At 45.8% G+C, this 17,006-nt stretch overlaps 1 protein-coding gene across 6 annotated transcripts in view; it reads right to left on the bottom strand.

The window, feature by feature from the left end:
- Positions 1-17,006, bottom strand: part of VEGFB (vascular endothelial growth factor B) — a 60,357-nt gene that overhangs the window by 16,889 nt on the left and 26,462 nt on the right. For 5 of the 6 annotated variants that reach the window (XM_040329036.1, XM_040329037.1, XM_040329031.1 and 2 more), the window contains exons 4-5: positions 12,671-12,885; positions 3,574-3,647 (exon numbers count right to left, since the gene is read on the bottom strand). In XM_040329036.1, the coding sequence (XP_040184970.1) occupies positions 3,574-3,647; positions 12,671-12,885 (289 nt within the window). The remainder of the gene's footprint in view (positions 1-3,573; positions 3,648-12,670; positions 12,886-17,006) is intronic. The other variant, XM_040329032.1, reaches the window with a different exon arrangement.

The following is a 17,006-nucleotide window of genomic DNA, read 5'->3' as shown; positions in this document are numbered from 1 at the left end:
CCTTACAGTAAGGGGTTAAATGATTAATCCTGCAATAATTTAACCCCTTACATGCTGAAAGCCCTGAAGGATGCATTACACTGGATTAATAATTTAACCCCCTACATGCTGAAAGCCCTGAGAGGGATACATTACATAGGATTAAGGATGAGCTCCAGAGTGTTCGCACAGTGCACGTGCAGAGCCCATTTTGTTCAATTCCCTTTTCCACATTTTATTTATGTTCAGTAGCTCTTTCTACAGTAGCTCTTTTTCAGGGTACTTTCTAAGGGTATTTTCATGTTCAGTATAATGGGGGGGGGGGGGGGGGGAGCACCGGCGCCTAATAGAGTACCGGCACCTCTTTTGGCCCACTTAAAGCACTGCTTGTACCCATAGATTTCAATGGAAGTCGCCTCCAAAGTCAGATTTCCATCTTAACTGAAGCAACTTTACAGGAAAAGAAAACCCAGGCAAACCCCTCTCTCCCACAGAGCTGATTATTCTGTGATTGGCCACAGCCAAAGTCGCCTGTCCTGGAGGCAACTTTGAAGCCTCGTACACACGACCGAGTTTCTCTGCAAAAACCAGCAAGAAACGGGAATGGAGAAACTTGCCTTGTCGAGTTCCTCGACAGCCTAGCAAGGAACTCGACGAGGAAAATGATGTGTTTCGCCCGTCGAGTTCCTCGGTCGTGTGTACGAGGCTTAAGTCGCGTTGTAAGTTGCTCAAAGTCACGCTGAATTCACCTCCAAATCGCCTTGCAAAGTCGTGCTGTAAGTCGGGTTGCCCCTGTGTGAACCGGCACTTACAAGGCCGAATACGTTTTTGTTTTTTTTATACAAAGTGGGCACATAATAAATAAACTAATATGAAGGTAAACACTGTTTCCTGTTAGTTTGTTCTTGGTTTTGCCTATATTATTCTATCATCCCATGTATGCCAAACATGGTACATTTATTTCCTGAAGTGACCTAATCTGACCAGTTGTTCACTGACTCAGAAGGGGGCACCCAGCTGCTCAGCACCTGCTACTCATTCAGATTCCTACTGGACATGTTGAGGGACAGCTGAAGAATTGAGATCAGTCTGCCACAATGAGCAGGATAATGCTGTGACAGGTAAGGCCCCTTTCACACATGCGGACCATTTGTCCGTTTTTTATCCATCTGTTGATGGATGAAAAGCTGACATCAATGTATCTCAATGGAAAAATTTATGTAGATGGATAATTATCCATTTAAATTCACTTCCATCAACATCCATTTTTTGGAACGGATCAAAGCCCTATTTTCCTTCAGTTAAAAAAAAACTAATCGGATGAAAAACAGATGTAAATAGACAAACAGTCCATATTTGCATGAAAGAATGGCTCCGGGACTCAAGCGAGTGGATATAAAAAACTGATGTCTAAATGGATGAATAACTGATGACAAACTCATGACAATCTGATGTAAACTTCACCCATATACCAACAGCAAGGCTTTACATACAACAGAAAACTGAACTCTGTTGGCCAGGGTTGAGCCAGCAAATGGTGCCAAACTGACGTCAACAGGGAACGAGATGCAGTGGATCGGCGGTAACACATTTTGAAACTTCCTGTTTCTTCTTCAGAAGTCTGAAGACCTCAGAAACGCATTAAAGCCCATCCATGGCATCACGTTTTCTTGCTGGCAACAGTTCCGGTATCCGCGCCATTTGCGTTCCACGCTTGCTTTATTGCACCTGACAGCTTCCCCTCCGGTCCTGGCCACTTTACCACGTCTCCACAAGATACCGATGCCATCTTCCCAGGGACACTCCTGATTCCAGCCATGCCATCTACCTATATACTTTTTTTTTATCTACTGAAATGTGAGTTGGCAATTTTTACTGTGTCTCATTAAACCCCTACTTTTAATCACTGCACTTAGTCTGGCATCCCTTCCATCTTCTATTCGTTTTTTGCAGTCTGCGTCACTCTTAGGCCCCGTACACACCAGAGGATATCCGCTGGAAACGGTCTGCCGGACCGTTCCCAGCGGATAAATCCTCTGGCGGATTTGGATCTGATGGCTGTACTCACCATCAGATCGAAATCCGCGCCAGAATCCATCCGCGGTGACGTGTCACGCCGTCGCCGCGACGATGACGCGGCGACGTGCGCGACGCTGGAAGGTAAGTACTTCCACGCATGCGTCGAATCATTACGACGCATGCGAAGGAGGGGAGCGGACGGATTGATCCGGTGAGTCTGTACAGACGACCGGATCAATCCGCTGGACAGGATTCAAACGGATAGATTTCTTAGCATGCTAAGAAATTTTTATCCGCTTGAAATCCGTCGGCTGGATTTTTATCCGCCGAAAAATGTCCGCTCGGGCCTACACACGACCGGATCTACCTGCTGGAACTGATCTGCGGATCAATCCCAGCAGATAGATCCGGTCGTGTGTACGAGGCCTTAAGGGTGCTGCTGTGGGTGTTCAGTGTTTACCACCTACAGGTCAATTACTTGACATAATTTATATGGACTTTTATGAACGTCTTCCTAATGGTTCTAAGCCCATTAGTCCTCCAGCGCCAGGTCTAATGAGTTTTATAGCAACTGCAATAAAGACAAAGTGCTTCAAGTCCTTTGTGTACATGTAGCTATAGCAGCGGCAGGTTGCTGCCGCTGCTTTAAGAATGTGTAGACAAAGGGATGGAAAGCCATATGGTCTCTGCCCTTCCCCAGCTGTCATTAGCCCACCCCCAGCTGTCCTCTAGCCCACCCCAGCTGTCCTCTAGCCCTCCCCCAGCCATCCTCTAGCCAGTCCCCAGCTGTCCTCTAGCCCACCCCAGCTGTCCTCTAGCCCTCCCCCAGCCATCCTCTAGCCAGTCCCCAGCTGTCCTCTAGGCCACCCACCAGCCAACATCTAGCTCTCCCCCAGCTGTCCTCCAGCTTTTCACTCTCATCAAACCCTCATGATAAGAAAAAAAAAAGAAAAGTCTGAGGACTCCTGGGATCTGTGAAAATTTATCCCAAGAACCAATGGGACTACCACATCCTACATCATTTGTCTAGGGAAAATAATGTAAGAAAGAGACCAGAACTAAAAAGGTTGGGAGTTGGGATTTTCGGGCCCAAAGGCAATCGCAAACAACAAGAGGTTGTTCATACAGCAGAACCTTTCAGCAGTGCTGGGATAAGATCATCCAGTGCCCAGGGCAAAGATGGCAAATTGCACTCCCCCTTCTTTATGTGCCAGCTTATGAGGGGGAGAGAAAGCACAGCCTGCACCTCCTATCTCCTTTTCTCCTTGCTGCTTCCAGTGCTGGGCTGACAGAAGTAATGATGTCACTGTCACTACTCCTGTCAGCCTTATAGTTGAAGGAACTTGCGTACCTCCATCCTTACAATGCTATGCCCAGGGCAGCTCCCTTCTGCCCATCCCTTAGCCCGGCTTGCCTGACAGCTTGCCTTTCAGAGTATATTAAAATTATTTACAAAATAAATGTATTCTGTGGAGGTAACTCTTCTCCAAAATATAAATGTATCAGTATATCTTAGGAAACAAAAATGTGTGTAAAAATTACTGAGAAAGGCAACATTGTATCAGTTCATCTTACCTGCATTCACAGTCTGTATTCTGAATAACAGATATGTTTGTGTATTCTTCATGGGGAGATCTAATCCTCAAAACCTGAAAAAAAATATTAGAAATGTTGTTTAATAGATTTATACTGTATGTTTCGTTAAAATGTGAGAATACGAGCAAACAATTGAATTTTGCAAAGGAGCCGGTTCACGTAGGGGCGACCTGTCAGGCGACTCAGCCGTCTGACAAGTCGTGGTCCGCACAATTCGATGGAACCTTTCTAATAGGAGCGACGCAATTTGCTCTCGACTTAGAAAAGGTTCCTGTACGACTTTGGGGGCGACTTACATTGACTTCAATACAGAAGTCATTTTGCAAGTTGCCTCTGAAGTCGTCTTGAGATCGCCTTGCCGAGTCGCCCCCAAGGTCGTGCCGCCTGTGTGTGAACCGCCTCTTGGGCCTGAGAAATAAACAGCCATTCAAAAAAGAAAGATATTTCCAAGCTGTTACCCAGCCAATGTCTACATGTAGCACAATGTTATGCCATGAATAGATATTCATTTTACATACCGTATTTATCGGGGTATTGCGTGCTCCGGCGTATAGCGCGCACCCCTAAAGTGGACCCGCATTCATGTAAAAAAAACATTTTAGTACTTACAGTTTTGGTGTCTTGTGCGGCGTCCATCGGGGCGGCCTCGTCGGGTCCGGCGTCCGTCTGCGGCTTCGGTGGTGTCCTTCTCGTCGGGTCCGGCGTCCTTCTGCGGTGTCCTCCCCGCTCGATCCCGCGCTGAGTTTGAACCACTGCGCCGGCATATACCGAGCGCAGTACACTCGGGTATAGTCGGGCAGGCTCGGCTCCTCTCGCGGTCACATCCAGGACGTGACCGTGAGAGGAGCCGAGCCTGCCCGACTATACCCGAGTGTACTACGCTCGGTATATGCCAGCGCAGTGGTTCAAACTCGGCGCGGGAAGCGGGTATCCGCGTATATCGCGCACCCACGATTTTGCCCTGATTTTCAGGGCAAAAAAGTGCACGGTATACGCCAATAAATACGGTAAATATATATTTTTCCTAGTACTGTATATCATTTTACAAGGACACTGTTCCTTTTGTTTGTTTGGGTACATTTTTCACAGAGAGCAAGCACTGCAGATTGTAACACTGTAGTGCTGACATATCGAACCACAGTACAGAAACAGCTGCTCTCACAATGAGAAAAGCAATCCCTTCATGCAGCCCATACTACTGATTTGTGGCCAGTATGCCGTATGTAATGTTAATGGGCAACTGAAGCTTGTAAAATAATTCTATAAGTATCTGCCCTATTTGTATTGATGGTCATTTAATGCAATAAGTATACTTTTACTGTCACGATGGATGTGTTCAAAATTGACCATGTCAGGGGTGCTCAACCTCTTGAAGAGCGAGGGCCACTTAAAGGGGTTGTAAAGGAATTTTTTTTTTTCATATAGAGCATCCTTTACCTGCAGACATTCCTCTTTTCACTTCCTCATTGTTCGTTTTTGCTCAGAAGTTGCTCTATTTCTTCTCTGTTCTGTTCACTTCCTGCTTGTCTGATTTTACTCACCACCGTAAAGGGAGGCTTTACTGCGGTGGTCAGTAACGTGCTCGCCCCCTCCTGGGAACTACATCTGTGCGGCAGGACGCTCTTGTGTTATGCCGCGTACACACGATCGGTCAATCCGATGAGAATGGTCTGATGGACCGTTTTCATCAGACCAACCCAATCGTGTGTGGGCCACATCGGTTATTTATCCATCGATTAAAAAAATTGAAACTTGTTTTAAAATTAACCGATGGATACCTAACCGATAGAAACAATTATCGTTAGTAGGCACGTCCATCGGTTAAAAATCCACGCATGCTCAGAATCAAGTCGACGCATGCTTGGAAGCATTGAACTTCGTTTATTTCAGCACGTCGTTGTGTTTTACGTCACCGCGTTCTGACACGATCGGTTTTTTAACTGATGGTGTGTGGGCACGACTGACCATCAGTCAGCTTCATCGGTTAACTGATGGAAAAATCCATCAGACCGTTCTCATCGGATGGACCAATCGTGTATACAGGGCATTAGAGACTTCAAGGAGGTGTGAATTACTGGGCGTGTCGCAATGCGTACTGGGAAATGTAGTTCTTACATGAACGAGCGCCGCAAACCAGGAAGTGAATGAGAGAACAGAAACTAGAATGCCGGAGGTGATATAGATGAAGGAATTTAATAGGTATTTACTCGTTTTTTTAACAGAATCATTACACTATTCTGTCTGTCTACCTTGCAGACATTAATTTTAGGCAAACATTTTTTTTCCTTTACAACTCCTTTAAGTGATTTAGGAACTAGTCGTGGGCCAACAATGAAATGAAATTCTGAACCATTTCTTATGTTTTATTCTGAATAGCATAAGGAAGATTTTAAACAACAATCAGGATTATTATTGTCCATGGGACCAATGCCTGGGATGTTTACCCACGGTTATGTGAAAGGAGCCAAAGGCACCGTTCACGTTGATGCTCTACGGTTTACCCGCACCACGGGTTCAGTGCAATGCATCTGTGGCCTTCCTGCGGGCTAATTGCGCTTTGCCATAGATCTCTATTGCAGGTGTGGTGCACTTTCAGAAAGCGCACCAAATCCACAGGATATAATAGAAGTCTATGGCTCAATGCAGCTAACCCACAGGAAAGCAGTCTAATATCCCTTTAAGGCTGCATTCACACCTGAGCGTTTTGTCGCCTGAAGCGTGAAGCTCCAAAACGCTAGAGGGGAAAAAATACATTATTCTCTATGGAGATGGTTCACATCTACACTCCAAAACGTCTGACGCCGAACGCCTGAAGATCAAACAAGTTCCGGACCCTTTCTTGTTGTGCGAATTGGGCGGATTTGGGCATTTTATAACGTTTGTATTCCCATAGAAATTAATGGAAACGCTCGATTCAACCGTCTAGCGTGACAACGAGCGTTTCTACGGGCGTTTTGTCGCTTTAATCAATAGAACATTTCACCCAGGCAGAAGATAAAAAAATCGACCAACATAGCAACAAGTGATGAAAAGATGATAATTTTTCCTATTGGCTAAAATAAAAAACGTTAAAGTTCAAAAACGTCAGACGACGCTGTATGCAAACGCGCGAATACGCGTGACAAAACGCGCGACAAAACGAAAAAAAGGCCAAAAACGCTACGCTCAGGTGTGAATGCAGGGTTAAAGGGCCAGATTCACAAAAGGGATACGATGGCGTATCTGCTGATACGCCGTCGTATCCCTGTTTCTATCTATGCGAATGATTCATAGAATCAGTTACGCATAGATATCCCTAAGATCCGACAGGTGTAATAGTTTTACACTGCCGGATCTTAGGATGCAGTTTGCGTCGTAAACCAGCGTCGGGTATGCAAATTAGCAGTTACGGCGATCCACAAAACTTTTTCCCGTCGTTACGTCGGCGCAAGTGTTAGTTTGATAGGGCACCTTTTACAAAGTGCAAAATGACTCCACCATGAAAAGTATACCCGTCTTTCCCGCGTCGCTTTTAAATTTTTTTAAAACATTTTTTTTTTCCCAGCGCAAGTCTTTTTTTCACGTTGCGATTCACAAAACGTCGGCGCGTTGTAATTTTGCGCAAAGCACGTCCGGAAATTTGCGTCGGGAGCATGCGCAGTACGTCCGGCGCGGGAGCGCGCCTAATTTAAATGGTACCCGCCCCATTTGAATTGGCCCGCCTTGAGCCGGACGGATTTAGGATACACCGCCGCAAATTTCCAGGTAAGTGGTTTGTGGATCGGGCACTTAGACAGAAAATTTGCGGCGGTGTAACCTAAATCGGTTACGTTACGCTGCGCCGGGCTACGTGAATCTGGCCCAAAGTGCTCATATATGCCCACTGCAAAACTATGAGGTTTAATACATAATATGGCCATTGCTACACTGTGATGTTTAATCACACCGTTTACAGCAAGATCCTGGAGAAATTTAAAGACCCGTACACACAATGGGATATTCCGACAACACTTGTCCGACGGACGTAATCCGACAACAAATGTTGGCTGTGCATGCTCTCAAATTGTCTGACAAAACATGTGTTCCGTCGGATTATCTGATAGTGTGTACACAAATCCGTCGGACTAAAATCCAAATTACAAACACGCATGCTCAGAACCAATGCTAAACATCAGACAACAATAGCAGAAGTTGCCCAAAGGGTGGCAGTAAAGAGCTGAAAAACCATGTGGTTTGGTGTATGTTGGATGAAAATGTTCTGCCGTGTGTATGCATGCCAAGTTCACAGCCAACGCTCCTTCGGACAAAAATCCACGGATTTGTCAGATGGAAGTCCGATCGTGTGTACGAGGCTTAAGTATACCAAACCACATAAGAAGACACTCCAGCACAGTGCAGGATCGCGTTCTCACAAAATTTGGGGTACTCAGAAATGTCTAGGATCTCAAGAAGGATGACATCACACTTGTCTAGGTGCCGCTGGAAGAAGCTTGGGGTAGGGCAAAGATATTTAATAACTTTTTCCATGCAGTTTTTTTTACTGTAAAGCTACAATTGTAACAGGGGAGGAAAGTGATGTTGTCAATAGCAACACCTTGGCCCAGATTCACGTAGATGGGCGCAAAATTGTGCGGGCGTAACGTATCTCATTTACGTTACGCCGCCGCAAGTTTTTCAGGCAAGTGCTTTATTCACAAAGCACTTGCCTGTAAAGTTGCGGCGGCGTAGCGTAAATCACCCGGTGGAATTCGAATTCGGCGGGTAGGGGGCGTGTAGCATTTAAATGTAGCGCGTCCCCGCGCCGAACGAACTGCGCATGTGCCGTCCCTAAAATATCCCAGTGTGCATTGCTCCAAATGACGTCGCAAGGACGTCATTGGTTTCGACTAGAACGTAAATGATGTCCAGCCCCATTCACAGACGACTTACGCAAACGACGTAAATTTTTAAATTTTCGACGCAGGAACGACGGCCATACTTAACATTGGCTGCGCCTCATAGACCCAGGGGCAACTTTACGCCGGGAAAAGCCTAACGTAAACGTCGTAACTTTACTGCGCCGGCCACGCGTACGTTCGTGAATTCGCGCATCTAGCTAATTTGCATACTCGATGCGGAAATCGACGGAAGCGCCACCTAGCGGGCAAAAAAAATTGCAGTTTAGATCCGACGGCGTAAGAGACTTACGCCTGTCGGATCTAATGAATATCTATGCGTAACTGATTATAAGACGACGGCGTATCTGGAGATGCGCCGTTGTATCTCTTTTGAGAATCTGGGCCCTTGAGTGCAGATAACTTTGACAAGGACTGGAATATGGGTTGTAGATGGTGGTTGCCTTTGACTTTTGTTATATGACTGTGTTTTGAGTGTCTGTAATCAGCACTGAGCTTCTATAGGGATCTCACAGCATGACAGACAGACAACTTCTCTCACAGAAAAAACACAAATAATTAAAAATAAACGTTTTCATAAAGGGAAAAAAAAAATTATTCTAACAGTTTCAAAGTGATATTCAAATTATTACAAATGCCCTTTGTTCATTAAACATTACCCACCCAACCCATCTTTTAACTGCTTGTAAAATTTTATTTCAGAATAACGCAATTAATACAAGAAAGTAATAAACGTTGTTCTTTCAAAAATGGCGACATTTGCTTCACATTGAAAACTTCCTGTTGAGTCTACAGAACAGTTATGCCCCGTACACACAAGCGGAATTTCCGCCAGCAAAAGTCTGATGTGAGCTTTTTATCAGAAATTCCGACCGTGTGTATGCTCCATCACACTTTTGCTGTCAAAATTTCCGCCAGCAAACATTTGAGCAGGTTCTCAATTTTTTTTGTCAGAAAAAATTCCTAATGGAAAAACCAATTCGACACATGCTCGGAAGCATTGAACTTCTTTTTCTTGCCATGTCGTAGTGTTGTACGTCACCGCGTTCTTAACGCTCTAAAGTTCAGAGAACCGTGTGTATGCAAGCCAAGCTTGAGCGGTATTCAGTCGGAAAAAAAGTTGGATGGTTGAATTCCGCTTGTGTGCACGTTGCATAAGTGAATAGAAATCTTCTTAGGCCCCTTTCACACTGGGGCAGTTTGCAGGCGCTATCGCGCTAAAAAAAACGACTGCAAAATGCCCTTAAAGCGGGGGTTCACCCAAAAATTTTTTTTTTTAACATTACATTGAGGCGAGTTATGAAAATGACATTACGCTGTTTTTTTTTTTTAAATCCTCGCCGTACATACCGTTTTATATATATATGTTCACCGCGGCTTCCGGGTATAATCTGCGGGACTGGGCGTTCCTAATTGATTGACATGCTTCCGACCGGCGCATACATCGCGTCGGTGCGCAGGCGCGGAATAGAGCCGACTCGCAGTCCAGGTTCTTTCGGCAACTCGTGACGCACTGTATGCGCCGGTCGGAAGCATGTCAATCAATTAGGAACGCCCAGTCCCGCAGATTATACCCGGAAGCCATGGTGAACATACAGTATATATATAAAACGGTATGTACGGCAAGGATTTAAAAAAAAAAACAGCGTAATGTCATTATCATAACTCGCCTGAATGTAATGTTAAAACATTTTTTTTGGGTGAACCCCCGCTTTAAACAGCGGATGCTGTTTCTCCAGTGTGAAAGCCAGAGGGCCCACTCCAAAAGTCCTGCTAGCAGCATCTTTGGAGCGGTGAGAGGAGCGGTGGGTTTACCGCTCATTCCGATTGAAATCAATGGGAAACCGCGGCTATACTGCCGACAATGCGACATACCGGCGCATTGCGGGTGGTATGAACCCTTGTTCGGCTGCTAGAGGGGGTTAAAACCGCTGCAATTCCGACAGTATAGCGCTGCTAAAAATAGCGTCCTCCTTGCGTTGTCTTCTGGGGAATGGGGCGCGCTGACTTCTGGGATCTGTGTGTCTACCAGAAGTCAGCCGCCCATCAACAAAGTGCCGCGCTACTCGCACATGCCTTGCGGCTTCACTGCCTGTTTCCCTTAGTGAGGATGGCGGCGCTGGGACTTGGCACGATCAATAAATCGGCCTCGGGGGGGGGGGGGGGGGGGCAACATCCTGGGCAATCTGGACAGGTAAGTGTGCTTACTTTTAAGTCAGCAGCTACAGTGTTTGTAGCTGCTGACTTAAAAAAAATATATTTAAAGCTGGACCTCCGCTTTCATTGCTTACCATGCATTGTCAGGCTTGTGAATTAAATGATTGTATTCTCTTATTTTCTCCTTTTAAAATAATAAACTTCTTGTAAAAGAAGAAAAAGGTTTTGGCTTTAGATATATTTTAAAAGGTGATTCCACTTTTACTGATGGTTCCAGGGCTGGACTGGGACAAAAATTTGGCCCTGGACTTCATCCAGACTGTCCCACTTTGACAGGTCTCTCCCATGGTGGCCAGACAACTCCCGCACCCCCGGCCACCCAAGCCCCCTCTCCCCCTTCACTAGCCACTAGCCATTCTACTTTATTAGAGTAGAACGGCTGGTACTGGTACTCTTATAGGCAGTACCAGTGGGGAAGCTAGACATTATTTCACCCAGGGCAAAGAATCAGTTTGGTGCCCCCCCTTATGGGACAAGATTAGGCAGAAGTGAGAAACTCCCAGGCCATAGCTGTTGAGTCAGCTGTCTGTCCCCTCCCCCCATGCTCCTCTGTCCTCCCCCTGCTTCTTTGTCCCCCCAGGTGAGCGCTGTGGGAAGGGAGAGACAGAGGAGCGGAGGGGGGCGGCGGTCCGCTGTCACTGAAGCCAGCCCACTGAGCCATCGGCCCACCGGGAAACTCCCTGTAGTCCCAATGGCCAGTCCATCCCTGGATGGTCCACTTGCCTTACTAGCCTAATGTAATGTGACCAGATTTTTAAAATGAAATCCGGGGACAAATTTATTTTTACTACTAATGGCGGCAATCAGTGACTCTCTGATTGTTGATGCCGCCTCCTGCATCACAGCCTGTCAAGTCTTACTCTCTGGGCCCCGGCTACTACTGGGTGGGGAGCGGAGGAAGATCACTCATCCAGGGAAGGCAAGGAGATAGGCAGGCGGCTGGCCGGGACTTGATCCAAGGCAGAAGAACATGCGAGCGGAGCTGAATGGGCATGCACCCAAAAATTTAAGAAATATTCTCTCTGCTCCGACCAGCACATGTTCATCAGAAAGGGGCACATATAATGGAAAAAAATGCACCCCCCTTAGCTAGTAGGAGTGGCAGAGCGGGGGGGGGGTGTAATTAAGATTTTCTTTCTTTAAATTCTGCACTGACTATCTTTGAAATTGCCCCAGCACCTGTTCAAATTGAATCCAGGGACAAAACTGGGGACAGACTTGGGCAGGGGACAGTGTGCTCAATCCTGGGACTGTCCCCTGAAACCGGGGATGTCTTGTTACCCAAGCCCAGGGCTTTTTTTCAGCGGGAACACGGGGGAACGCAGTTCCGACACCTTCTGAACTGACTGTATGTAATAGCAAGGGATGCTGGGGTGTGCTCACTGCTGTGGATCTATTTTTGCAGGGGGGGGTCTATTATTGCTGGTGGGGGACCTATTGTTTCTAGGGGGGTCTTATGTTGCTGGGGGGGGGGGGGTCAGTTGTTGCTGAAAGAGATCTACTGTTGGGGGAGGGGTCTATTGTAGATGGCAGCCAGAGAGTCTATTAATGCTGGCTGTACCGAGATCTGTTGATGCTGCCGTGAGTCTATTGTTGCTTGCGGGGAAATTTTGTGGGTGGTCCATTGTTGTTAGGGGGATCTATTGTTGCTGGCTGCAGGGGATCTATTTTACTGCTTTTCTTGATATCATTACCAAATTCCATATAAATTACTTAGCACCACAAAATGATACTTGGTTCTATATTGTCTAAAAGGGGCGGTGCTGGGAGGTGGGTAGGGGGCGGAGAAAAGGGGTGACTCGGAACGGGGGAGTTCCTGCACCTATTGTCTGAGAAAAAAAGCCCTGCCCTAGCCTAATGGGAATTTAGGGTGTGAATGCCTAATAAAACATCTATTACATTAGTGGGGGTAATTTAATCTAATAAAAACATTTTACTCAGCTCTATTGTATGGTATCAGCTCTATTTGTATGAGACCTCTATACCTGATTAGTAATAATCACCTCCATTTTTACAATGTGTGACTGCAAGGGAAAGCAGCTCTGAGCTTCATCCAAACAGCATCCGGCACAGCGCTGGACTGACACACATGCTGGCTTGAACAGGAATTCTGAAAACTGAGGAAACTCACGGAGGAGATTCAGAAGGACCCATCGAGGCTGGCACTTACTACGATTATAGATGTCCGACCAAGACCGGCCTAAGAAACACAAAAAAACACAACTGCCTTATTATTATAGGAAATATTCTTTGTATTAAAAAGCTCATATTTAATGCATTACATATGTACTATACAATGAGCTAATCATAAAAAAGTTATGCCTATTCCCATTAGTGCTATCTGATGCATTTTATGATCTACATGGTTATATGATTACTTAGGGCCAGATTCACATAGAACTGCGGCGGCGTAACGTATCGTAGATACGTTACACCGCCGCAAGTTTTCATCGCAAGTGCCTGATTCACCAAGCACTTGCGATGAAAACCTACGCCGGCGGCCTCCGGCGCAAGGCGGGCCTATTCAAATGGGCGTGTGCCATTTAAATTAGGCGCGCTCCCGCGCCAGACCTACTGCGCATGCTCCGTTCCGTAATTCCCGTCGTGCTTTGCGCGCCGTGACGTCATTTTTTCGAACGGCGACGCGCATAGTGTAATTCCGTATTCCCGGACGGCTTACGCAAACGACGTTATTTTTAAAATTTCGACGCGGGAACGACGGCCATACTTTATACAGCAATACGATTGATGCATAAAGTTAAGGCACCAAAAAAACCGACTAACTTTGCGACGGGAAACTAGACTAGCGGTGACGTAGCGAACGCGAAAATCCGTCGGGAATCGGCGTAACTCCTAATTTGCATACCCGACGCTGGTTTAGGACGCGAACTCCCCCAAGCGGTGGCCGCGGTATTGCATCCTAAGATCCGACAGTGTAAAACAATTACACCTGTCGGATCTTCTGCCTATCTATGCGTAACTGATTCTATGAATCAGTCGCATAGATAGAAACAGAGATACGACGGCGTATCTCTTTTGTGAATCTGGCCCTAAATTTTTAAGCTCAAGGAACCTTAAAGGGTCACTAAAGGAAAAAAAATGTTTTGCTGAAATGACTGTTTATTGGGTATAGAGACATACAAGTTAACTGATTCCTTTTAAAAATGATTACAAATTTAATTTAATCTATCATACAGTAATGTGCCTCTAGTTCACTTTCGGTTTTAAAGGTACATACATGAAGTTCCGGGTGAGAGGTGAGTCGGAAGACTCACAGAACAAAAACAAACAAATCCAGGGCAGTGTTTTGTTTTTAAAATGAATCTGATTGGTTCTGAGGAGTTTTAGACACACAGTAATGACAGCTTAGACCAGTGTTTCTCAACTCCAGTCCTCAAGGCACACCAACAGGTCGTGTTTTCAGGATTTCCCTCAGATGAAACGGCTGTGGTAATTACTAAGGCAGTGAAACTGATCAAGTCACCTGTGCAAAATAATGGAAATCCTGAAAACATGACCTGTTGGGGCGCCTTGAGGACTGGAGTTGAGAAACACTGGCTTAGACCACCGTGAAAATCTCCCAGTATGATGGTTATAAGGAAACAGGCAACCAGGAAGTGTGGAGATCACAGCAGAATTACAGCTACTTCAAAGCAAAAACGAACAATGAGGACATGAAACCAGTACTGCAGTAAGGTAAAGGAAGCTATTTAGCTAAAAAAAATGTTTCCTTTAGTGACCCTTTAACATTAATCAACCAAGTGCACCAAATCTGTTTAACAGAGATCTTCCCTAGGACTCCAGCTAAAATTTTTTTTTTAGCTTTGATAAGAGTGAAAAAGAGAGTTATAACCTCTGTGACATACACTATACTACCAAAAGAATTGGGACACCTGCGTTTACACGCACATGAACTTTATTGGCATCCCAGCCTTAGTCCGTAGGGTTCAATATTGAGTTGGCCCACCCTTTGGAGATATAACAGCTTCAACTCTTCTGGGAAAGAAGGTTGTCCACAAGGTTTAGGAGTGTGTCTATGGAAATATTTGACCATTCTTCCAGAAGCGCATTATTTGGGGATGGCTCCTTCCTGTTACAACAAGACTGCAGTGCACAAAGCAACGATGAACGAGTTTGGGTGTGGAGAAACTTGACTGGCCTGCACAGAGTCCTCCACTCAACCCAATAGAACACCTTTGGGATGAATTAGAGCGGACACTGTAAGCCAGGCCTTCTTGTCCACATGAGTGCCTGACCTCACAAATGCGCTTCTGGAAGAATGGTGAAACATTCCCATAGACACACTCCTAAACCTTGTGGACAGCCTTCCCAAAAAAGAGTTGAAGCTGTTATAGCGGCAAAGGGTGGGCCAACTCAATATTGAACCCTACAGACTAAGGCCCAGATTCTCGTAGATCGGCGTAAAACTGGGCGGGCGTAACGTATCTGATTTACATTACATCGCCGCAAGTTTTTCAGGCAAATGCTTTATTCACAAAGCATTTGCGTGTAAAGTTGCGGCGGCGTAACGTAAATCACCCGGCGGAATTCAAATTCGGCGGGTAGGGGGCGTGTAGCATTTAAATGAAGCACGTTCCCGCGCCGAACGAACTGCGCATGCGCCGTCCGTAAAATATCCCAGGGTGCATTGCTCCAAATGACGTCGCAAGGACGTCATTGGTTTCGACGTGAACGTAAATGGCGTCCAGCCCCATTCACGGACGACTTACGCAAACGACGTAACTTTTCAAATTTCGCCGCGGGAACGACGGCCATACTTAACATTGGTTGCGCCTCATATACCCAGGGGCAACTTTACGCCGGGACAAGCCTAACGTAAACGTCGTAACTTTACTGCGTCGGCCGCGCGTACGTTCGGGAATTCGCGTATCTAGCTAATTTGCATACTCGACGGGGAAAACGACGGAAGCGCCACCTAGCAGGCAAAAAAAAATTGCATTTAAGATCCGACGGCGTAAGAGACTTACGCCTGTCGGATCTAATGAATATCTATGCGTAACTGATTCTAAGAATCAGCCGCATAGATACGACGGCCCAGATTAGGACTTACGACGGCGTACATGGCGCTGCGCCGTCGTAAGCCCTTTGAGAATCTGGGCCTAAGACTGGGATGTTATTAGAGTTGATGTGCGTGTAAAAGAAAAAAATCTGACAGGAAATGAGTGGAAATCTCTCCAAAGTAAACAGAACTTTCATCTTACAAAATTGTCATAGGAACAAAGGTCGGCATTAGAGGATTTTCCCCATTATCTCCTGCTCTGATCAAAACTCAAAATACCTTGATTTCCCCTTACTTTCTGTCTTGGTAAAAATGGGGACAGAGACAACAACAAAAGGGTCTAATCCTTCAACTTTCCATCTAAAAGGGAAAGAAATATTTGCCTTTACATGCACTAAAAAACATCAGGCTCTTTCAGGAGATAAGAATCCACTATCCTGTGCAAGGATAAGGCCCCTTTCACATTGGGGCGGGAGGTGCGGCGCTATACCATCAGACTTGCGGCGGTATTCGACTGCTAGTGGTGCGGTTTTAACCCCCGCTAGCGGTCGAAAATGGGTTAATAACGGCGGCAATGTCCCACTGCAGAGGTGCATTGCTGGAGGTATAGCCGCGGTTTCCCATTGCTTTCAATGGGAAGGAATAGCGCCTGCAAACCGTGCGAAAGGGGCCTAAAGGAGGTGACACAAGGGGGAAGATTTATTAAAACTGGAGCACTCAAAATCTGGTGCAGCTGTGCATGGCAACCAATCAGCTTCTAACTTCAGCTTGTTCAATTAAATGTCAGCAATGCAACCTGGAAGCTGGATGCATCAGATTTAGCATGCTCCTGTTTTAGTAAATAACTCCCAGTGTCAGGGCCGTCTTTAATATGGTTTGGGCCCTGGGCAAACATTTTTTTTGGGCCCCCCTCCAGCTTATTTTGGGCCTGGCTGGTTCACATGTATGTGTTTTGGCGGCCCTCATTTGTGCAGGCACAGCAGCCCATTGATTTGAATGGGCTGCCATGCCTTCGTATATATAAAAAATAAAAGAAATAAAGAAATATATAAAAAAAGTTTTTTTTTATAAAAAAAAGGGGGGTTGTCATCCGGGGCCCTGGGGAACTACGGGCCCCTGGGGACCTCCAGACCTCTAAAAAAAAAAATTGGCCCTTTAATAAAACATAAAATAAAAATATATTAAATTTTTTTTTTTTTTTATTTATAAATAAATAAAAAAAGGGGGGTTGCCATCTGGGGCCCTGGGGGCCTCCGGGGCCCTGGAGACCTCCGGACTCCTAAAAAAAAAGAAATGTTTTT

This window comes from Rana temporaria, chromosome 11 (assembly GCF_905171775.1).
Source record: "Rana temporaria chromosome 11, aRanTem1.1, whole genome shotgun sequence".
NCBI classification, from domain to species: domain Eukaryota; kingdom Metazoa; phylum Chordata; class Amphibia; order Anura; family Ranidae; genus Rana; species Rana temporaria.
This window is presented reverse-complemented; position numbering and strand designations above follow the sequence as displayed.